We start from the raw sequence: 24,505 nt of genomic DNA, 5'->3' as shown, positions 1-24,505 counted from the left end.
TTTAGGTAGGTAGTGAGTTTCTAGAAATTTGTCCATTTCCTCTAGGTTTTCAAATTTGTTAGAGTACAATTTTTCATAGTATTCTGTTAAATGATTGTTTTAATTTCAGTTGGGTCTGTTGTGATATCACCAATCTCATTTCTTATACAAGTTATTTGCTTCCTTTCTTTTTTTTCTTTGTCAGTTTGGCCATGGTTTATCGATTTTGTTGATCTTTTCAAAGAACCAGGTTTTGGTCTTGTTAACTCTTTCAATTTTTTTTTATATTCTCTATTTCATTTACTTTTACTCTAATTCTCATTATTTCCTTTCCACTGGCACCTGAGGGCTTCTTTTGCTGCTCTCTTTCTACTTGTTTGAGTTGTAGGATTAATGTTTTGATTTTGGTCCTTTATTCTTTTTTGGATTTGTGCATTTATTGCTATAAATTGACCTCTGAGGACTGCTTTTGCTGTGTCCCAAAGGTTCTGGTAGGATGTGTTTTCATTTTCATTCGATTCTGTGAATTTCTTTATTCCATCCTTCATTTCTTCTGTAACCCAGTAGTTTTTGAGCAAGGTGTTGTTCAGTTTCCATGTGTTTGATTTTTTTTTTTTTGCTTGCTTTTTCTGTTATTTCTACTTTTATGACTTTATGGTCAGAAAAGATGCTCTGTAATATTTCGATGCTTTGGATTCTGTTAAGACTTGCTTTATGGCCTACTATGTGGTCTATTCTGGAGAATGTTTTGTGTGCACTGGAATAGAGAGTATACTTGGCTGCTGTTGAGTGGAGTGTTTGGTATATGTCTATGAGATCAAGTTGGTTGATTGTGGCATTTAGATCTTACATGTCTTTATTGAGCTTCTTTATGGATGTTCTGTCCTTCATCGAAAGTGGTGTGTTAAAGTCTCCTACTATTATTGTGGAGCTGTGTATGTCTCTTTTCAATGCTGTTAGAGTTTGTTTTATGTATTTTGGAGCCCTGTCATTGGGTGGATAAGTTTTTATTATAGTTATGTCCTCCTGGTGTATTGACCCTTTAATCATTATATAGGGTCCTTCCTTATCCTTTGTTGTGGATTTTACTTTAAAGTCTATTTTGTCAGAGATTAGTATTGCCACTCCTGCTCTTTTTTGAGCGTTGTTTGCTTGATATGTTTTTTTTCCATCCTTTGATTTTTAGTTTGTTTGTATCTTTAAGTCTAAGATGTGTATCTGGTAGGCAGTATATAGATGTATCATGTTTTTTAATCCATTCTGCCACTCTCTGCCTCTTTATTGGTGCATGTAGTCCATTTACATTCAGTGTAATTATTGATAAGAATGAATATAGTGTTGTCATTTTTATTTCTTTTTTTGTGTTGTTGACAGTTTCTTTGTTCCACTTAATTTTTTGTGGTGAGTCATTTTTCTTTATGTATTTTGTTTTCATTATTGTTGATTTTGTGTTTGCTGAGTCTTTATGTTTTTCTTGTTTTTTATTTGGATGTGTAGGATTTTTAGTTTCCTTTGTGGTTACCTTAATATTTACCCCTATTTTTCTAAGTTTAAACCTCTCTTTATTTCTTTATATCGCCTTGACTTCCTGTCCATATGAAAGATCTATATTTGTTAGTCCCTCTTTTTTATTTTAATGTTGTCATCTTTTACATATTGACATCTCTGTTTCCCTATTTTCAGTGTTTTAGCTTTGATTTATTTTTGTGACTTCCCTATCTGGGCTGATATCTGGTTGCTCTGTCCTGTATTCTAGTCTTGGGTTGTTATCTGATGTTATTGATTTTCTAATCGGAGGACTCCCTTTAGGATTTCTTGTAATTTTGGTTTGGTTTTTACAAATTCCCTAAACTTTTGTTTATCTGGAAATGCCCTAATTTTGCCATTATATTTGAGAGACAGTTTTGCTGGGTATATTCTTGGCTGCCAATTTTTTTTCCTTCAAGGCTTTATATATGTCATCCCATTGCCTTCTTGCCTGCATGGTTTCTGCTGAGTAGTCTGAGCTTAGTCTTGTTGACTCTCCTTTATGGATGACTTTTTGTTTATCCATAGCCTCTCTTAAAGTTCTCTCTTTATCTTTGGTTTTGGCAAGTTTGATTATAATATGTCTTGATGACTTTCTTTTGTAATCTACCTCATGTGGGGTTCGATGAGCTTGTTGGATAGATATCTTCTCATCTTTCACGATATCAGGGAAGTTTTCTGTCAACAAATCTTCAACAAGTTTGTCTGTATTTTCTGTTACCCTCCCCTGTTCTGGTACTCTAATCACTTGTAGGTTTTTCCTCTTTATAGAGTCCCACATAATTCTTGGGGTTTCTTCATTTTTTTAAATCCTGTTATCTGATTTTTCCTCAAATAAGTTGGTGTCAAGTGCTTTATCTTCAATCTCACCAATTCTGACTTCCATTGCCTCAATTCTGCTCCTATGACTTTCTACTGAGTTGTCTAATTCTGAAATTTTATTAATCGTCTGAATTTTTGTTTGCTGTCTCTGTACAGATTCTTGCAGCCTGTTAAATTTGTCATTGTGCCCTTCTCTAATCTTCTTAAGTTCCTGTATTGCTTTGTCTGTGTGTTCCTTGGCATGTTCTGTGTTTTGCCTGATCTCCTTCCTGATCTCTTGAAAAGTTCTGTATATTAATCTTTCATATTCTGTCTCCGGTAATTCCAAGAAGTTCTCTTCCTCTGGAAAATTTATTGATTCTTCATTTCGTGAGCTTGCTGAAGCCATCATGGTCTGCCTTTTTGTGTGATTTGATATTGACTGTTGTCTCTGAGCCATCAATAAGTTATTGTATTTATTTATTTTATGTTTGCTTACTGTGTCCTAGCTTCTTGTTTTGTTTTGTTTTGATATCCCCAAATAGCCTGCTCGTTTGAGCTACTTTGATTATTGGTGCCTTAGAAGCTCTAAGGTCCTGTCACCAGCTGGTTAGATCTGTTACTAGGTGTGTGAGTGTAGGAGTCTGTTTCCTCCTCTTGTATGGATTCAGCTCAGGTGTCCAGGTAGTCGGTCACCAAGTGTATGGTGCAGGCTCTCACCTACAGTCCTAGGCAGGCGTGGGTGATTGGGTGTAGGCACAGGTATCTGGCTGCAGTAGGAGGTCACGCGCTGAGGAAGGCAGGGGACTGATGGCTGCCCCTGAGTGTCTGGGAGAAAAGCATGTCCCTGTTCCCTAGAGTGCATAGGTGGGTGGGTTTTGCAGCTGGACTATGGGCACCCAGTGCTGTTGGCTGTAAGGACTGGGAGGTACCCCTTATTCTTAGACCTCTGTCACTGGTCGGTAGTTGGTGTGTGTGAAGCCACCAGTCCTCAGGCCCCCGATATGGGTAGGTAAGGACTCTGCTTAATGGGCAGAGCAGTGTCGAGTGTCAGGAACCTGCCACTTTACCATATAGCTGACACAGTTGAAGTTAGGCTTCAGGTATATACCTTGTTGTATTGTGATAATGACGGCCTACACTGTTGAAATGGGCCCACACAGGTCTGTGCAAGGGGAAAGGCATTCAAAGTCCGTGGACCCCTTACGCATGTGCCTAGGCAAAGGAGCTGTGTCTACCCTGATTTCCTGGCTTAGAGGAGGTGGCAGATGATTTTTTCCTGTTTGTTAATTTATTCCCTCTCCAGGGCTGGGAGAGCCTGATGGGCCCTACTTCTGGGCCAGGGGACTTAGCAATCGCTTAAGCTGGCCTGGGACCCAGTGCAGAGTGGGGAGGGGGCAGGTAATTGGGAGAGAAGTTTTTCCCAAAGGGGTTGTTTTTTGATCCGCGCAGTAGGTCAGATGCATGTACCTATGTTTTGCCAATTGAACGCCGCTTTTCACTGTTTCTGGAGGCCTGAGTAGACTCTCTGCTGCTCAGTGTCTCCCAATGTGGAAAACGACTCCTGAGCGCTGCTGATTGCCTCACCGCGCATGCCAGCTGATCTGGCCGGAAGGGTGCCGCCTCCCACCAGGCCAGGTCTGGCAGCTCCTCACTGCTTCCGAACTGTCTCTCCCTCCCCCTGCTACTCAGGCCGATTCCTCAGCTTTGCCTTTGATGTTCAGGGCTCCTGGATTGTCATTTAGAATCAAGTCACTTGTTTTTTTGGGTCTTTGTTGTATGAGGGACCACAGGAAGCATCTGACTACTCCGCCATCTTGGCCATGCCTCCAGTATATATGTCTTTAAATGCAGTTTGGAGAATATAACTTGACATATAAATATTTAGTGGAAATACTTATCTTTTTTCTGTTTCTTGCCCTCTTGCTCAGGTTAATTTACAGAAATTCTGCATAGTAGTAAGCCTCCCATTATAGTATAAAGTAAATCCTTATAGATACGAAGTAAGGAATTCCCCTAGTTCCGTTTTATGGGGCAGGAAACTGAAAAAGTGACCCATACACCTAATAGGAAGTTGGCTTATCTGGCTGTCCTCATCATGAAGCCTTTGAAGCACTTAGTGGTTTCTACCATAAGCAGTCCTTGCTACAGTCCTACTTTTTGTTGTATTTGTGATTAAAAAGAAAAAGTGACACATTTACACAATACAGCATTCAAATAGAACAATAGGCTATATATTGAATTTGTCATCTTCTTCCCCATGATTCCTATTCCCTTTCCACAGAGGCGCAATCACTGTTAAATGTCTTTCATATTCTTCAGAAATTTTCTATGCATATGCAAATACCTATCCTTTTGGAGGGGACAGCTTTATTGAGGTATAATGGTGCAGAACCAGGCAGTGTTTCATTCTGTTGTACATAGGGTTGCTATCAGTCAGAACCAACTTGACAGCACCTAACAACAACAGTGTGCGTAAACACCTAATGTTGAACGTGTGTATAATCTTTTCTTAAAACAAAAATGGGAGAGTAGTATATATGTTATTCTGCATCTTTCTTTTTCTCCCCACTTAATTTACTTTGAAAATCTTTCCGTATCAGCACAGATAAATCTACCTTATTTTTTTTAATAGTTTTTTTATTACAAAAAACATACACAGCACATTTGCCAATTTAATGTTTTTTACCGTATTCTTTTTAATGGCTGCATAGTATTTTATTGTATGGAAGTAACAATTTATTTATAGTGTCTTATTGATGGACCTTATGTTGTTTTTTGCTATTGAAAAAATAGCTTTTCTATGTGTCTTCACGCGCATGTGAATGTATCACTGGCATAGGGTCCTAGAAGTGAAATTGATAGATCAAAGTATTTATGTTTTAAACTTTAAGACATATTTATGAGTTGTCTGCCAAAAGGGTTGTACTGGTGGTTTATACCCTTTCTGCATTGTTTCTCCTCCAGGATACTTTAGAAAAAGAAAAATTTCCTAACTTTACTTGTTAATTGCATTCTAGCAAGTATAAACTCCATTTTTTCCTTTTATTCTTTCTTTTACTTTACTCTTTTACTCAAGTAATTGTGTATTTCTCCCAGCTTTTTAAGTATGTGCCAGAGTTGAAACTGCAGGTCCATGTTTCCCTCTGGTGTGCTGTTAGTCCAAACAAGCATGTGTTAAGAGTTTAGGGGAAAAATGACCAAAGATGTTGACAAATTTCAGAGTGATGTGATCATTTAAAAAGTCAGAATACCAACAGTGGATGCTGTCTTGAGATAACATATGAAAGAGTGCCTATCACAGTGCAAGGGATTTAGAAAGTATGTGATAAATGTTCATTTCCCTCCCTCTCTATATGATGCTATTGTTGATCCACTGACAGTAGGGGATGTGACTAAAGCTCAAGAGAAGGTGATGGGCTCTGATTAGAGTCTCCTTACCTTGAAACCTGACATAATCACATCTCCCTTCAATATTCTTACCTTCCTCTTACATTTAAGATTTCTTTTGTGTTATAAGAGCAGCCAGCATGTGTTCTTTCCATCTATTATTCTTTGATAGGCCTGTCTATTTTGCTTCAACACTTTGTTTATTTTGACTTGTTTTTAGATTTATGTCTTCATCTTATTCTGTGATATGAAGTAGTTTAATATTTTTTTAACTGGAGTGAAAATAAGTTGCCACTCCTCTTTTTAGAAGGAGTATTTATCCCATGGAGTCCCTTGGGGGTGCAAACGGTTAAGCACTAGGGTGCTGACAGATTGGCAGTTCCAGTCCACCCAGAGGCACCTTGGAAGAAATGCCTGGTGATCTACTTCCAAAAAATCAGGCCTTGAAAACCCTATGGAACACAGTTTTACTCTAACATGCGTGGGGTTGCCATGAGTCAGAGTTGACTTAATGGCAGCTAGTTAACTGGCTATTTATCTTTTAGTCACTAAGGTTTACTTAAAATTTACTGTCATCTGTTCACTAAAAAATAACTTTAGATACTGAAGGAGTTAGTTCTCCATCAAAGTCAGTGCTACTCTCTTGTTTATTAGAGTCTGTGAGGCTGTAATGAGGTTGATGTTCTATGTGAAGTGAGAGACATAATTCATTAAGTATGTTTTAAAAAATTTTGAGGTTGTTAGATTGCAATCTTGAAATACTGAAAAAACTTGCTATAAATTATATGATTTCTTTTTCTTTGCTCTTAGCCTTGTTAGTAGAGACATACTTTGTAGAAAGAAAAAAAAAAGGAGAATATTTGAAGTAAACTCAGGCATGTAGTTTTGAGAAGAAAAAATTATCTTCATTGCTTGTTGCCACCTAGGAGTTTTTGGCTTTGTTTCTTTCAACAATATATGCCCAAATATGAGCATAAAGGAATGCCTACACTCACTTACGTAACTGTGGGTGGGTCTTCTACATGTTCTACTATATTTATTTGCTGGGGGGTGGGGAGGAGAAGCACATATTAGAGGTCCTTTTTTTTTTTTTTTGGTAGGGGGAGGAGATGCTTTTTGCACCAATAAGAACAGTAAGAATATGCTAAGTCTGAACATGATTTAATCCATAAACAGTTTGAACAGTCATTTTAAGGAATTTGTTACTGTTATGGTAATGCTCTGCTGTCGCAGCATAAGTGAGGCATACTTAATACATACTCTTGCGTGATTTGTTGAAGAGCAGATGTTAAGTGACATATGTGGCTTCATGCGTCTGTGTATGGGTTATGTTCTGAAATATAGAGGTTGTTCTTAGACCTCTAAGTGAAGTGTTTAGTTTTTGTTTTTTACTTCCATGGAATCCTTGCAAGCTGCTCAGTATATACTAGTTTCCGGCAATGCCCGATACTGCTCAAACCCAGCCATCTGTCTTATCTGTGCATGTACCCAAGCAGTAAAGCACACCAGAGCAAGTCACACTTTGGGGTAGATTGGTTCCACTATAACTTCATGATCGCCAGCTTCAAGTGGGCTCTCAGTCCTTTTCTATCTGTGTTATTCACTGCTTCTCAAACTCAGTTCTACTACTACTTTTTCCTCACTCTTAGCAGATCATCTTGACCCCTGTTCTCAGAGAAATTTGAAGCCAGAGGTGGGAAATCTTTCTTTTTGCTACCAAAGATATAAGCCTACCTTCATCTCTATCCATGCTAGCCATCTTTGCTCTGTTTGACAGAAGAGTCCTTTCTCCAGTTATCTAAGGCCTGTCCCCTTCTTCCTGTGCACTGGATTCCGTCTTGGCCATTGTCTCAGAAAACTTCTTTCTTGTATGTATTCAGCTTTTTCCTCCCAACCAGATCCTTCTTTTTGGATTTTTATGTATGCTCAACTCTTTTCGATTAATAAAAAAACAAAACAACAAAAATTTCACCCTTAACTCCATGTTTTTCCCAGCTGCTTCCTTATTTCATTTCTCTCCTTCAAGGCCAAACTTAATTTCTTCACCCCCCATTTACTTCCCAACCCAATCTAATCTGGCTTATGGTTCTATTCTCCACAAAACACTTTTCCTAGGGTTACGAGAACTTTCATGTGGCTAAATCTGGTGGACTTTCGTCAGGCCTCATCTTACTTACTTCTCAGTAGTTGACTGTTGACCTTTTTTTCTTGAAATGTTGTTTTCCCTTAGCTTCTGTGGTATTATACTCCCCCATGTTTTCTCCTATTTCATGCGCTGTTCCTGCTCAGTTCCCTTTGCAGGCTCAGTCTCCTTTACAGCACCAGTGAATGTTGGAGTTTTTCAAAGCTGCATGTTCAGTATTCTTTTTTCTCTCTGATTTTTCTCATCCATGCCTATGTGATTATTTAGCTGACTTCCATATCCTTATCCTTTGTTGCTTTAATGCAGTTGCAGATATGTTTATTTAGATGTCTTCTTCCTCATTCACTTGTAAGTTTTAGTAGTGTGAGGTCTATTATATTCTCAGTGCCTGTTTAACACATTGCCTGGCACATGGTAGATGCTTTTTAAATATTGAGCAAATTATTATACCAAAGTGCCAAGTTATGCCTTCTCTGATTATATTCTCATTACGTTGTTTATATGCCAATAGATACTTCTTAATAACGTTGCATATGTCGCTCTTATTCCTAGTTTCAAAAGTACTTTCACATAAATCTGCTCTTGAGATTTGGGGCAAGTCTGCTGGGCTTTTCAAACCTTATACCAGTAACATCCCAGTATGCTTCTCCTGCTCCTCACTCCCCCAAACATTTCCAGATGCTCTCTAGGGGTAACTGGAATTCTAGTTGATTCTAGTTCTCAACTTTTGTCATCACTGATTTTCGTTTTTCATGGAAGGGAACTGAGAATATGTGTCCAAAGCCATATAGATAGATAGTGAGTTAGGAATAGTGTATCATGGGACACCTGATACAGTGATTTTCTTTCTTCACCTCAATATAGTCTTTTCCTTCAAATAAGATTTGTCTCAGATTGTCTTTTTTTAAATTATCAGAGTAAACCGTCGCCCAGTTTCCTTTTAGGTGATCAGGTGTCTCAAATCACAAAGTTTATTTAAGTGATTTTTTTTTTCGCTTTAATTAAAAAAAAAATCTGTCATGAAATTCTGTCTTTTTCAGACTTCTTCATTTTACAATCCATTCTGAAGTTAGTTCAACACTAAATGTCAATCCCTGACCAAACACTAAGTTTGATATAAACAATAAAAATAAAGACTGAAGAGTTGAAAGATTCACTGTCTCCTGCTGAGGGCGTAAGGCAGTAGGCATATTTGTGTCTGTACGTGCTTTGTGTTTGTCTTGTAACATAACTATCTGATAGTACTGTAGTTTTTTTTTTTTTTTTTTTTTTACTAATTAGAAACTATAATTTTGTGGGAAAAATACCAAAGAAATTTAAGAGACCAGAGATATTCTAGGATGGTTTAGTTTACAACCTTGCCTTGTAAGAAGCTCCTGACTTGGGGGGAGGGTACTTGTTAAAATACAGGCAACCAGTCCTTTCCCTTATTCAGTAAGTCTGGATTAGGGTCTTAAAACCATTCCAAGTGTGTACGTGCCATAAGCTTGTGAAATATTGGTATTGTATATATTGATGAGTAATGTTTTAGCAGCAATCTGGAATTTTATCTTTCTTATTTCCTATAATTTATTTTGCTGGGTATGTAAACACACACATACACACTTTCTTGTGTTTCTTTATGGTATTACCATCACTGTTATCATTTCGCCCAGTAGCAAAATCATCACTTCTTCTATATTTCTTTATCTTGGTTTCAGCTTGATATTGACTGGACGTTGCTATTTAGTTAGTCCTTAGTTCACAATGCCAGGAGAGTATAGCAAAGAGCTCAGGTTCTGTGCTCTGACAGACCTGAGTTCAAATCCTGACTCTGACACTTACCAGATTTGTGCTCTTGGCCAGGTTATGTAACCTCCTTAAGCTTCAGTTTTTTGTTTGTTTTTTCATCTGTAAGTTGAGGATAATAACACAACCCACCATTAGTGTTGTTGAGAGTATGAAATGAGATAATACCTTTAAAGCCCTAAATGTCTTACCTGCCACATAGTAGGCATCAATCCTGTTGTTGTTTTGTTATTTTTATTATTTTGTACAGCATCCCAGATAGCAACTTTATCAGAAGCTGAAGTTGAGAGCGCATGAGCGCATGAAAAGCAAGGGGAACGTAGAAGAAGCTGTTTATGCTTTTTGAAACTTTATCATTTATCCCTCATTTGTTGTTTTCACTCCATGCCAAATTGTTTTCAGCAGAATGAAGCCATTAGGAAACCTCAAAAAGTTGTGTGCTTGCTTTAGGTTATGGATAATCTATAACTTAGTTGAAACCAGGATTTGAAACCCTGTTGGAAGCCATAGAGTATGGCTTTGTCTATGGAAATTAGTGGAAGAAAAGGAACAAACCTAGGATGAAATATGTCTCCAGGAGTTTGAATTATTAGGATCTTCCAGTCCCCACAGCTCAGTCATTGTTTTATTCATTCATTCTTTAGACGTTCATGTGCTCGACATTGTGCTAGATGTCAGGGATATAAACATGGATAAAACACAGTCCCTGCCTTCAGGAACCACAGTGTAATATGAGACAGACATATGCATAGTGATTAAAAAACTGTGGCAAACACAGAAACAGAGCCAGTACCCAGCCTTTAGGACCAGAAAAAAGTGTTTCCTGGAGGAGATGATGGTGGAACCAAGTCTCACAGGAAGAACATGAGTTGACCAGGTAGTGTCATGTATATATGGGTGGGGTAGGCTGTGGAGGTTGCTTGAACTAAGGAAAGAGGCAAGAAAAACCTAATGTGTTTTTTTTCTGTAATGGGAAGTGGGCTCTGTCCCCTGTCTGGCCCCTAAGACTCGTAAAAGGGAAATTTCTCAAAGATAGGAAGGAGGTTCAGATGCTGGGCAGCTAAAACCTAACAGTCCACATACAATCAGTAAATTATTGAGTGCTGACAAAATCCTAACAAAATTTATGAGTTTCAAGTACTTGAATTTGTCATCCTTTGAAAAAAAAAATCCAGATTTGGGCTTTGACTATGTATCGATACTTCTTAAATCTGCCTCTTCAGATCGTGTCATCATTTTGGTTCAGGATTTGGTAATCTTGTGTCTGCATTAATGTACTCAACTCTTAGCTGACATTTGTCAGCGCACTCTAACGTTCCAACGACAAATTCTCATTGCTTTTTTCCCAGGTGTTTTAACTTTGTTTCATGCTCCTTGTAGCTGAGTGTAATCAGTGTTTGGCATGACATAACAGGAAGCCTTAGTCTCTTGTGCTAATCTTCAGACGTTTATAACTCAGTGTCAAGTCACATTTTCCTACCGAATCCTATCTAATTCTTATGTGAGCTAATTTATTAGTAAAGTATCTGAGGACTGGAAATTTACTTTATTTCGTTGTCTGTATATCATAGAAGTTTCTTATGCAATTTTAATGTTCAGCTAGCTTTGGCTATCCGTTAGTTTGGGTGGTGACATCTTTATATTACATATACATACATCCATATTAAAAAACCAAACCAAACCAGTTGTCATGGAGTCGATTGTGACTCATGACAACCTCATGTATTTCAGAGTACAACTGTGCTCCACAGGGCTTTATGGCTGTGACCTTTCAGAAGCAGATTGCTAGGCATTTCTTCCGAGGTACCTCTGGATGGGTTCAAACTGCCAATCTTCCAGTTAGTAGCCCAGCACTTAACCGTTTTGCTACTCAGGGACTCCATATACATATAGGTGTGTGTATATAACTCCCATACATATACCTATATATACATAATATATATACATATGTGCCCAGTTACATGTTTATGTATAGATAACTGTTTTGTCTAGGTAGAATGCTCTTTGAAGATGGGTATTGTATAAGAATAATAAAACAAGTAAGAATTAGAATGGCCCTTTTTCTATAAAAAGACTAGTATAATTTTAGGGGCAGAGGATTACATTGTGATTTTGGAAGATTTCCATAGAATAGGGAAATTAGAGCAGTTAATGCTCAGCTGTCAAAAATATAATACAGGAACTTGGTTGTGGCCTGCTGCATGCTTGCAGTATAGTCTAACACTGTTTGGTGAGTCAAACTTAAGATGGAAATGAAACTTCCTGTTAATGTTCTGCCAGAAAGAGATGTTACAGTGAAACCTTCAGAACGAAAAGAAAAATCTTCTGTATATTGAAAGTAGCTGAAGTTATTAAAGGTTATATTATTCCAGTGAGACTAAAGGAAGCTAGACAAATGCCTCTTCTGGATGCTCTCGTTCACCAAATACATAGAGAAGGGGCAGATTGGAAGACTGTGAAAATGACCAAACTGTTAGATGTGCTAGAAGAGGGATAGATCTGAAGATTTTTAGGCTCTTACTTTTTTATAGTGATTTTTAAAGCTTCCTTTCTTTCCCTCTTTGTTCTAACCAATTTTCTTTATTGACTGCAGTCTTTTCTGGAGGGAAACCATTTCAGTTTTTGTTCCATTAAAATGTTAACTATCACGATAAAAGAGGTGACTTATCCAAACTCATTGTATTACATATCTGCTTTTCTGCTGAAATGACTATGTCATTCTGAAAAAAGTTTTATGTTTTAGTTTACTCAAAAACCTGATTCTTCAATGACTTTATTCATTCTCTCTGGGATTACTCACTGTTTGCTTTCTTTGCTAATGGCAGGGTTCACACAACGGCATGCTGTTTCTTGTTCTGAGATTTGGCAAACTCAGAAAGGCTGTTTATTATTTCTTCAAAATGTGTGAACTTTGTGGAAAGAAAACAAAATTTTAATGAAAGAAGTTTGGGTATTTGTTTTTGTCTAAACTGTTAAACACACCTGTTTAGTAATCTTAAAGTTGGCATATTCTTCAGCATGCCTCTGTGTCAATTAAAAAATGTTATTTCTAGAGGTATGGCACTTACCTCCATTGTTTTCAGTAGATTGGTTGTTCCTATAATAAATGTAGGATGACTTTTGAGTGATAATATTGGTGGCGTGTGATAACATTAAAGAATTTCCTAATAATGTCCTGAGATTCAGGTGGGCAAGTAATGGTGGCTACACATCAAGGTTATGACCGTTGCAAAGTACTATAGAACTTTAAGTAGATTGCTTTGAAAGCCTACTTTCTTGTCAGGTAAAAATAAGAGTACAAATCACTGTTTACCTTTCTAAGATTAATGATATATTTTCAAAGAGTTTCTCATGTAAACAACCTTCCAGATAGTATTAAAAATAATTTGCATTTCATTCCTCCTGCACTACCTTTGAGCCCTCCCAATCTCTCTGTGGTTCCCCAAATGATTGTTTTGAGCAAAACAGAGTACCTGTGAAGGTTGTAGAGGGCCTTTGCTTAAAAGTTGATAAACAGGTTCTCACTCAGTGATTTTGGGGTGGATGACACTCTTTCAAAGGCTTTACTGTTTCCACATTTGTTTCTATATTCTTTTTTTTTTTAATTGTGCTTTAGGTGAAAGTTTATAGAGCAAATTAGTTTCATTAAACAGTTTCCATTCATGCAGCTTTCCTGTCCTGTCCTTGTGCTGGGCTTGTGCACGTTTAGCCTTGTATACATGGTTGAGTTACACATATTATTGATCATTTTATAGGCCTGTCTAATCTTTGGCTGAAGGTGAACCTCAGGAGTGATTTTAGTACTAAGTTAAAAGGATGTCCAGGGGCCATACTCTTGGGGATTCCTCCAGTCTCTGCCAGACCAGTAAGTCTGGTCTTTTTGGGAGTTAGAATTTTGTTCTACATTTTTCTCCAGCTGTGTCTGGAACCGTCTATTGTGATCCCTGTCAGAGCAGTCGGTGGTAGTAGCCGGGCACCATCTATCTAGTTATGCTGGACTCAGTCTGGTGGAGGCTGTGGTAGTTATGGTCCATTAGTCCTTTGGACTAATCTTTCCTTTGTGTCTTTGGTTTTCTTCATTATCCTTTGCTCCAGATGGGGTGGGACCAGGGGAGTCTCTTAGATAGATGACTGCTCACAAGCTTTTAAGGCCCCAAACACTGCTTACCAAAGTAAGATGTAGAACATTTTCTTTATAAACTGTATTATGCCAGTTGAGCTAGATGTCCCCTGAGACCATGGTCCCCAACCCTCAGCCCAATAACTCGGTCTCTCAGGGAGTTTGGATGTGTCTATGAAGCTTCTATGACTTTGCCTTGGTCAAGTTGTGCTGATTTCCCCAGTATTGTGTACTGTTTGACCCTTCACCAAAGTTACTACTTATCGATTGTCTGTTTAGTGTTTTTTACCCCCCACTCCTCCCCTCCCTCATAACCATCAAAGATTGTCTCTTTCTGCGTGTAAACCTTTTCATGAGTTTTTATAATAGTGCTCTGATATGGTATTTGTCCTTTCGTGATTGACTTATTGCACTCAGCATAATGTTTCTGTATTCTTCTAATGCTTTGTTTTTGAGATTTCTGACTGGCTTCTGGTCTTGAGTTAAGCTTCCAACTACTGCATTTTGCCACTTCCTATACAAGAAGTATTTGGGAAATCTTTTCTTGTCTCATATAGATAGAACTAGCTTCAAAGTATATCCCTGGCATAGAGTGACATGTGTAAGTCTCATAAATTAGAAAGAGACAAAGTTGTGTGTGTGTGTGTGTGTGTGTGTGTGTGTGTAAAACTAGTACTTATTTCAGCTATCCATGTATAATTCAAATTACTAAGTGATCTAGCTCCTACCAACTTATTAGCAGATATTTATTGTCTACGTACTTGTCACTGTGCATCTCAGCAGAATAATAAAACTCAAAAGTTTATTAATGCATGGTTCTTGCTGTATGGGAGTTGACTAGTTGGGAGAAACAAGATTTGCATATACATGAAACAGTGAAAACAGAGCAATGAAATACATGATTATCCTAAGTGCCGAATTGAGTGGCATAGGCCAGGACTATATAGAGGCCAGAGAACAGGGAGAGCAAGCAGGACTGGGAAGATTAGAGTCCACAAAGGAGGTAGGACTTGATCTTTACCCTGAAGGGTGAATAGGATTAAAGAAGACAGCAGAAACAGGAAAGGGCACCCCAGACAGTGGATGACATTGGCCTGGCACAGAACTAAGTGTTAGCTTTCTGTGTTTGTGTTTGTTGAATTAGAAGGATGCTGTTGGGGAAGTGGATTTTAAATAGGTTGAATGCGACAGACCTTCATTTGTATTCTAAGACTATGAGGAATTTGTAGTATCTGTCAAAAGTTGTATAAGTTCAAATTTTTATATTTTCCTTGTGTGCCTTTGGCACACATAAGTTTCCGAGAGAAGGAAGCAATGTTAAATGTTTGATGAAAATCTCTGTATTTTACACAGGCTTAGTATTAATTTTTGCAAAAGTTGTTGTGTAAATAGATGGAAATACAAATATAATCTTGAATTGGCATGTTAGAAACTTTTAATTAATACAGTGAATTTTTTCCTAGGCCAGACCTGATAGACATGAATACTGTTGCTGTTCAAAGCAACCTTGCCAATTTAGAGCACGCTTTTTATGTAGCAGAAAAAATTGGTGTTATAAGACTTCTGGATCCTGAAGGTGAGTTGTTGTCTTTACTATATGTGGACCAACATGAAGTCTGATCATAAGTAATCTGTCAGCATTATTAAATAATCAATTTATGTTGCTGCGTTTAGATGTTGATGTCTCCTCACCTGATGAAAAATCAGTAATAACTTATGTGTCATCTCTCTATGATGCATTTCCCAAAGTCCCTGAAGGCGGCGAAGGCATCGGCGCAAATGTGAGTATTGATTTTTCCATACTAAGTGCTGTTGATTCAGTAAAGACCAGATGAATGAATTCTTTGGTAGTGCTTTTTACAGTTTTTAAATTTCAATTTTTTTTAAAGAATATGAGTTCATATGTGTGTAATAAACTGATACTCTATGCATTTTATGACACCATTCCACCATTAAAATTAAAGTATATCTCAAAATAATATTTGTTCTGTGTTGTAAATAGACCATTCATAATTACATGTCATCTTATAAATAAAAGCTGTAAACCACTGAAATTTGGAGACTTTAGCTTGCTGCTGTTTTACAACTTTTGCTATCCTTATATATATATATAGAATAGCTGACTTTTGAAAACACTTCTAAGTTTATTAGCTCAGATGATCCCTTGAGATAAATTGGCCAGGTATTGTTTTTCTGATTTAACAGTCCCAGAGGAAGGTTACGTGATTTGGCCAAATTCACAGAGCTGTTTAGTAAGCGGGGCAAGATCTCTGACACACAGCTTTGGACTCCTTATTAGTAATTCAATTTCAGTCATGCATATTGTAGTGGTCATGCTCACATGCTAACAAGTGTTTATGCATTTCTGGAAGAGAACAGGAAATCCTGGACATGTTATACGTTTGGGAACAATCTCCTCTCACCCTGGCTCCTCCTCTGCTCCCTGCATATAACATTTTTTTTTTTTTCTACTTTACTTTGAAGATTTAGGAGCTCATCTTGGTGAGCTTCCTTTTCCACTCTTACTTCACCTCTGTGTGTTGTTTCTAGACCTATTTCCTTTCTCTTCCCTCCTTGCCTTCTGTCTTTCAAAAGTCTTATCCTTTTATGACCCCTGAGTAACTTGTTCCCATGCTCATCCTCTCCTCTAATGCCTGCCAATGAGTAAATAATTTTGTCCCCTGTGTTCAGCCATGGTCAGGTCTCCATCTTGGGGGTGTGGTGTGGCTGGGACATTCCATTCTGAACCTGATGTCTGCTTTAGCAGCTATATTATTTCTCACTCCTTCTCCCCACCCCTCACTCCATTCTTAAGTAGTTGGTCTATGCTACCAGTTCCTGTCACTTACACTCCTCTGCTGCGTAGCTTTTGTCCCATTTTTCTACTAAAAGGAGTCTCTCAGAAGTCATCAGTTCAAATTTTTTCATTGTTGTTTTTTCTTATAGTTATAACATCTATCATAGGATGGGCTAGAAGTTGAGAGTACATGGACCGTGGTTCAAATCTGACCTCAAAACAGGTTTTGTTTGGCCTACACAGGATTTTTTAATTTTTTAAATTATTTGCCAATAAGTAATGTGACAATTAAAAGAGATTGTATTTAATGTATATTTATTCACACGCATAATGCCTCATATAGGGCACTACATTTAGTAGGTGCTAAAGTGGCCCATACTTTAGCATGTTCAAAGATCGTTTATTTTTATCTCTCCCCCCCACCTTTTTTTTTTTTTGCATTTTTGAGTTTCCACTACCTGGCTGCTCTTCTGCCTCTCTGAATACTACTTCCTTCCCCCTCCTGATTCCCTTTTTTCTTCAGACTTTCTAATCTGTCTTTGACCTTCTTCTTTGCTTTCAGTCTCTGAGTTATTATTACTTACTGTTGTTATTTTCTTGCCTAAAGAAGGCCTGCCATATTTACTGAATAAAAAAATACTCCAAATCTTTCTGTCCCAGATGCTTGTGTAAATGCTGGTTTATTTCATTTGACTGTTCCACCATCATTTGAAATTCCTCTTATTTCCAAGTAAACATTTCATCTTATTTCCACTAAACTGGCTTGCTTCTCCCCCCTCCCATGCCCCCCGCTTCTGTTAGTACTCTCACTCCTTGCCCATTTACTTGGGCTCAGACAGTTTGGATCATCTTTGATTCTTTCTTTCCTTTACAATTAACAATCAATAGTCTACCAATTATTGTTCGTTTCAGGATGTTTCTTGTGGCCAGTCCTTTATCTTCTCACTACCTACTCCTGGCTATAATCCCTTCACACTAGAACTATGATGGTAGCTTTCTTATGGTTTTTCCACCTCTAGTTTTTTCCTGTCCCAGTCAACTCTGCACACTGCAAAATTAAACTTTCTGAAAACTGATGTCTTTAGCTTGAAAACTTTCAACGGCTTCATGTGGTTTGGAACGTTAAATCCGGTCTAGACCTTCTGATATTTAAAAGTCTGCATATCTTCATCATCCTTTCCTACCATTTTAGCCACTATGTCCCAACGTGAATTTACTGGTACCCAGGGCATTTTCGTTTCAGTGCCCTCACTCATTTGGACACCCCCTCCACCCAGTTACTTATGGTCATTCCAGAACTGCCCAGGAACTTCCTCTCCCATAAGTCTTTAGTGACTATTTAGGGGCACATATATCCTTACTGGTTTTTATCTCTACTTCTAGTATGTACTGCCTGCTTAAGTTATTCTGATGTTTAAACACTGCTTCATTTTGCTTAACTGTTTAAATTGTGTAGGTCTCTTCTCTCCCCATCTAAACAGTAACTCCTTGACAATTGGTAGTATGCCTTAAACTGTTATTCTTTAATTTCTTATGATACTTAGCATAGTGTTTTGAACCTAAAAAGCACTTATCAAACTTAACTGAACATAGCAGTTGATAACCTTCCAGTTGCCTCTATTTAAAAAAAATTTGCTTAATGAGTAATTGAATCATCCCACCAGATTCATTTCTTGTGTGTATGTTTTTTTCTATCCAGTTTCCTATTTATTGTGTAATTCTTTTGAGTTTTAGATATTCAGTGGACTTAGATCTAAAAATGATTGACAGAAATTGCAATTAATCTGGTTTATGCACCCTTTTCCTTGCCCTTTTTGAGCTCCTGACAAACATCTGAAATTGATCAGAGCATTTTTTTCTGCTGTATTTGGGTGCAGCCTCAGAGGCCTTCTCAATGCAGTGCTCCAGGCAGCCACTATCTTTGGATCAGACTTGGGACTCAGTTTGCTAGTATGTGGAGCCCTTGTGGCACAGTGGTTAATCACTTGGCTGCTAACCAAAAGGATGGCAATTCGAATCCACCAGCCACTCCTTGGAAACCCCTTGGGACACTGCTGCTCGGTCCTATAGGGTGCTATGAGTTGGAATTGACTCGATGGCAACGGGTAGTGGTCAGATGTTGATAGCATGTTTTTAAATTTATATATGTTGAAAGGCCTGGGACTATGTAGAAAGTAAGAAAATGTTTAACTGGCTTTCTCAGTCAGGCTTAAACCCTCCCAAATCCACTGCTGTTGAGTCGATTCTGACTCACAGCAACCCCATAGGGTTTCCAAGGCTGTAAATCTCTATGGAAGCAGACTGCCTGCCACGTTTTTCTCCCATGGACCTGCTGGTGGTTTCGAACCACTGACCTTTTGGTTAGCAGTCGATCATTCTAACCACTGTGCCACCAGGGCCTCCTTGTCAGGCTTAAAGACATGTAAATTCACAGAATGGGATTTGACTAGATTGTGTAAGATATGAACGTCATCATCTACAGACTTGGACTTTGTCTGCCGTTTTTTTGTTCTAGGATGTTGAAGTTAAATGGATTGAATACCAGAATATGGTGAACTACCTCATCCAGTGGATTAGACACCATGTGACCACAATGTCTGACCGAACATTTCCTAATAATCCTGTGGAACTAAAGGTCAGTGTCACTATAGAAGTTAAATACAATTCATTTGATTATTAAACTATTAAAGAATGATTAATTCCATTTAGTTGAAGAAAAATTGGCAAGTCACTAGAAAGTGAGCATAAGTTTTATTTGCTTATCTCTCTATTCTACAAAGCAAAAAGAGGTAAACATTAATAATACTTAAAACATAATAGCTACAACAGCTTAAAGAAATTTATAGCCTCTTAGCTTCAAAGCTGAGAGAGTTTAGAATTTGAAAGAAACTCTGGAACTGACATTGCCAACATTTTTTTGGTGCCTGGAAAACCCCTAGAAGCCTACCAGATGGCTAGGGGAGGGGGGGGACTCTGGGAAGCTCACACAAGTGTGACAGTGGTTGGGAGTATAACTATCACCAAATCCTGTTTAAAACACTGCCTCAGAGGCTATTTTAATATAACAATAGGTACATATTGTATTTCACCCCAAATTTGAGAATAAGTAGCCCAGTATAAATGAATTTGTGGTTTAGCAAAGCATTTGCTGATACCTAACAACTTAGGTCAAACTCTTGAGGGAAAAATGTTATGGAAATATAAATGAGGATACATATTGAAGAGCAAGTTGTATCATTTTGAATATTTGGATTATGTAATAGAGTAGCCTACTTTATTTTTAAAAAACTGATAATGTGAATATTAACAACAAAATCTAATTTCTCGGTTTGTAGGCTTTGTTTTCATGATCAAACTGGAATTGCTAAAACTGTAAGAACCCAGGGTGGGCCTCGTTAAAGTTACTCACTGTGTTCATGCGTCCTGCGGAACATCTGCAGAACAGCTCTTCACATGGCCACAGGGAGTTTGTCCTTGGCATGAAGTTACTTGGCATCTGTTGATGCTTTTTCACTGTTCTAAAGCTGTTTGTATGCTGTCTCCCTATGCGGAAGTAAACCTTCCCAGGGCAGGAAAGCCTTTTTACCTTCTGTCACCGCATGGTGCCATGGTCAGCGTTGAGCGTTTAGTAACATTTGGTGCTTACTGGCTGACTGGAGCCCTGAAACGTTCCACCTTGAGTTCTAAACAATATTCAAAATCATGTTCAAATATACTTATTTCCGAATGGATTCCCATTGTTCAGAAACTTGTGCTATCTTCTGACTAATGAAGTTCCTTAAAGTTATGGAAAAAGTTTAAGCAACCACACAGATTACTTATTGGTGTCTAGGATATGTCATAATACAGGAAAGAAATTGCATTATGGAGAAGTGTCTACTAATTTCATTAACCAGCAAAACATTGAATGAAACCCTTCAGAAATATGTCTGCCTAAAGATTTATAGAGTCTGGTTTTATATGAGCGTGAATTAGTGTGAAATGATTAGCATACACTTATTAAACGTGGAGACTTTTTATCTACATAATTTTTATGAAGGTCTTTTATAAAAGTATAGTAAATACATTCTATTTAAGAGATTCTCAAATTGATATCTACAAACTAGATAATAATTTAATTATAAAATTAAAACTGCTATAATAATAGCACCAGCAACCATTAACATCCATCTTTGTTTATCTCAAGATCTGTTTAACTTGGCCAATGGGACATTGAAACCAAATCTTAGTCCTACCTATCTGATAAGAATTCTGTTTTTAAGGATAGAGTCTTGGAATAGAAGAGAACAGGGATCCTCATGCCCCACCCTGTTTATGGGAAACTACATCAGGTTATTTTTCCCAGAACTAAAACCTGAAGTGCAACATTTTGTAAAGTGCATGTTTAAAGGGTATGCTTTCTTGTTTGGATGATGATTTTCAGTAGAGCCATAGTTAGTAATCACTGTCAACGGTTTGTTATTATCCAGATGCCTGTGTGGCCCTATTGAATCATGGCTCACATCAGTAATTATACCTGCCTCAAATCTTACATAACCCAGGTCACCAACTGGCTGTGAATCGGTACTGCCCTTGAGTATCGAATTTATAACAGGAATTCCACTGAAAACATAGGACACAAGAACATGGCATTTGAAGCAGTGACATTATGAGATAGTGAAAACAGAGCTTTGAGGTTTGGCCTTTAATTATTTTTGCTTATATTTCAGGCACTTTATAATCAGTATTTACAGTTTAAAGAAACAGAAATTCCACCAAAGGAGACAGAAAAATCAAAAATTAAACGCCTATATAAACTCTTAGAGGTAAGCAAAAATTTCTTTCTGTATTCTTTTGTATTGTGAAAAACATAATCTTTGTTATACTTTGTGTCTTTGCTTCACATGAAATGTTTTACTTTTCGAAGATTTGGATAGAATTTGGACGCATCAAACTCCTTCAAGGTTATCATCCTAATGACATAGAAAAAGAGTGGGGGAAGCTCATTATTGCCATGCTTGAGAGGGAGAAAGCACTTCGCCCAGAAGTAGAAAGGTAGGCATGGGGTGGGAGGCTGGAGATGGGGAAAGTCTCTTTGTTCCTGTGGGAAGACAGCTAAGTTTTGGAGCCAGACAGACCTAGGATCAAAATTTACCTTTTCTACTTATTGGCTGTGTGAGTTTAGATGAGTCACTTACTCTTTCTGATTTTCCATTTCCTTACCTATAAACTCTTCCAAGAGATTTGAGGAGTAAATTAGTGAAGTAATGTACATAAATGCCTGGTAGGCTGGGTTGGTGTGTGAAGTCTAATATTATAGAGTGTTCATAGTTTTAAAGCCAATAAAAATTGTCTTTGAGAATTTTGAAAACCAACCTTAAATCAGTAGGGCCTGGATCTGGAAGCTCGTAAATCAAGAATTAACTTATTTTATTTCTTGTTATATTTTTGGCTTTGACTTTCTTTCCATGGGACAATAGAAACCAAAGTCTAGTATGACTCCATTTAAAGGGTAGGGGGATGGCGTCTAGAAAACACTCGGTAAATGTCAGTTTGAGTTCCCTTTCTGACACGCTGCTACAAATGCATTTGTCCTACAATGTCATCACTGGCTCTTTATCATTCTGTCTCTCCCACAACACCCATTTGCCCAGGAACGTAGCACTTAGTCCTTAGGAAACATTTGTTGGATGAATTTGCCTCTGTTTCAGTCCTTACCCCATAGCCTGACTTGTGGTCTGTGGGAACTGTGATCTGTGTTCCTCTTTTGCTGAGACCTCCTTAGGGGCAAGGGCTGGGCCTTTCATTATGAGGCCTGTGTGGCCAGGCACAACCCCCCAGCCTGGTCTCACACCACACCCTCCTCGCTGTCTGCAGTGCAGCCAAATTGGCTGTCTCTCAGGGGCTCTGATAGCCCAAGGTCCTGTCATCCCCCATAGACAGGATCTTTGCACAGTCTGTTCCTTTGGCAGAGAAGTCTGTTTTATCCTCACATCTTAGCTCCGGTGTTACTTCCTCAAGAAACCTTCCGTAGTCTTCCAGACTAGTTCAGATTTCTAGGTTATATATGCTGATATTTACATGTACTGTTTCTTCATAACACTTATCTCAGTTGTAATTTTATGTTTATCTGTGTGATTGTTTGATTAATTGCTACCTCTTCCACAGATACAAGCTCTAAACTCTTGTTTTTGTGGTTCATTGTGTTACCAGTGCTTAACACAGTGTGCACGACATACATACTCAGTATGTTCATGTTCTTTGTACCCCACACAATGCCTTAAACATTGTGGAATATGAAATAATGTGTAGAAGATAAGAGAAAGCAACCTTGTCAGTCCCTTTAACGATTAAATTATTGATTACACTTTTGTTAAAGTATAATATTTTATCTACATAGCTGGATCATTGGAGTGCCTGGGTGGTGCAGACGGTTAAGGTGCTCAGTTGCTAGCTGAAAGGTTGGAGGTTCAGGTCCACCCAGAGGTGCCTTGGAAGAAAGTCCTGGCAGTCTACTTCCAAAAAATCAGCCATTGAAAACCCTGTGGAGCACAGTTCTACTCTGACACATATGGGGTTGTCTTGAGTTGGAATTGGTTTAACAGCAACTGGTTTTGGTTTATTTGGATCATTAGAACCCAAACAAGCTGGAAATACTCAGGATGGAACTTCTATGGAGGAGGTAATTCTGGGTGATGAAAATGAGATACTAAGTCAATCATCTGAAGTAATGGAAAAGTATACCAGAGAAAGTATGTAGAGTAGATTTTTAAGTCATCAGAATAGTAGCTGGATTTTAATATATGTTAATAACAGAGTGCAGCAGTTAAGATTTCAGGGCCCAGGAGCCAGTAAATCTTGCATTAAGATTATTAGCTCCTCAGCTTGCTAGCTGTGAATCTTAGATAAGTTCTTTAATCTCTCTAGGCCTCAGTTTTCTCATTTGTAAAGAAGATTAATAGTACTCACTACAATTGGTGGTTATGAGTATGAGATAATATATATGAAGTGATTAAATAATTTCCTGGTATATAATTGTTTGATAAATGTTAGATGCTACTATTATTAATTTGAGCTTTTCTATTTGCTAACTATATATCACATGCGCTCTCAGATTTCCTCTTTCTTGCCTTCTGAAAAGAAAAATATCCACCTTTAGAGTAGAGAAGCAACAGTTTGGCTAGGAAAATATTTAGGAGCTTAGATGGGTAAATGCCTTCATTTTTCTTGATGCAACAAGTTTTTTGGCATTAACTGTGTGTTGCAGATATTACCTGCGTGGCATAGGAGTTTGAAAAAGACAGATGGGAAAGAGCCCTGTTGTTATGCAGTGTAATAACCTTATTTCACAGAGTTAATATTCAGTTCTTTTAAAACACAGGATTCTGAAAGATTAGAATCAGGGCTGCAGTTCCAGAACGAAGCAGAAATTGCCAGATATGTACTTGAACGTGGAAACTTTTTATGCCAGCATGTAATCGATGTACAGATTGTTATTGATGGAAAATATTACCAGGCAGATCAGAAAGGAAAAACAAGTGCAAACAGGTTAAATTTATAAGATTGCAACAATATTCTACTTAACACTTTGGCTTTAAAGAACACAAGTAACTATAGTATGGTTAGAAATAAGATTACGGAGAGCAGGTCTTATAAAGAAAGGTAAATGGATTCTTTTTCAGTTAATTTAATAAGTAACAAATGTACTTTGTTTCTCATCAGAGTCCTTGGTTATAAGCACTTGATAAGTGCTAGCTTTTAGCCTGATGTTATACAGTACAGACCTGGCCCTTTCCAGTATACAGGGTATAATTGAGTGTTAGGGTTCTTTTAGCTGATGATTGGTATTACCAGAATAGTCTTTTCTATAGTATCTGGGCCTCTGTGAGGCATCTGAGTTGTTTTTTAGGTGGTTGCAGTTGGATGACTCTTGGTGAAAATATTTGGCATATCTTCTTTAGTGACACCCCAATCAGGTACT

The 24,505-nt window shown here is 37.8% G+C and overlaps 1 protein-coding gene across 1 annotated transcript in view; it reads left to right on the top strand.

Moving 5' to 3' along the window:
- DST (dystonin) overlaps positions 1–24,505 on the top strand; it is a 515,142-nt gene that overhangs the window by 316,227 nt on the left and 174,410 nt on the right. The window contains exons 10-14 of the mRNA XM_012558529.2: positions 15,212–15,324; positions 15,423–15,529; positions 19,061–19,180; positions 21,255–21,350; positions 21,452–21,579. Of these exons, the coding sequence (XP_012413983.1) occupies positions 15,212–15,324; positions 15,423–15,529; positions 19,061–19,180; positions 21,255–21,350; positions 21,452–21,579 (564 nt within the window). The remainder of the gene's footprint in view (positions 1–15,211; positions 15,325–15,422; positions 15,530–19,060; positions 19,181–21,254; positions 21,351–21,451; positions 21,580–24,505) is intronic.

Source organism: Trichechus manatus, unplaced genomic scaffold, assembly GCF_000243295.1.
Source record: "Trichechus manatus latirostris isolate Lorelei unplaced genomic scaffold, TriManLat1.0 scaffold00172, whole genome shotgun sequence".
Classification (NCBI taxonomy): Eukaryota; Metazoa; Chordata; class Mammalia; order Sirenia; family Trichechidae; genus Trichechus; species Trichechus manatus.
The sequence above is the reverse complement of the archived record's forward strand: the minus strand, read 5'-3'. Positions and strand labels throughout refer to the sequence as shown.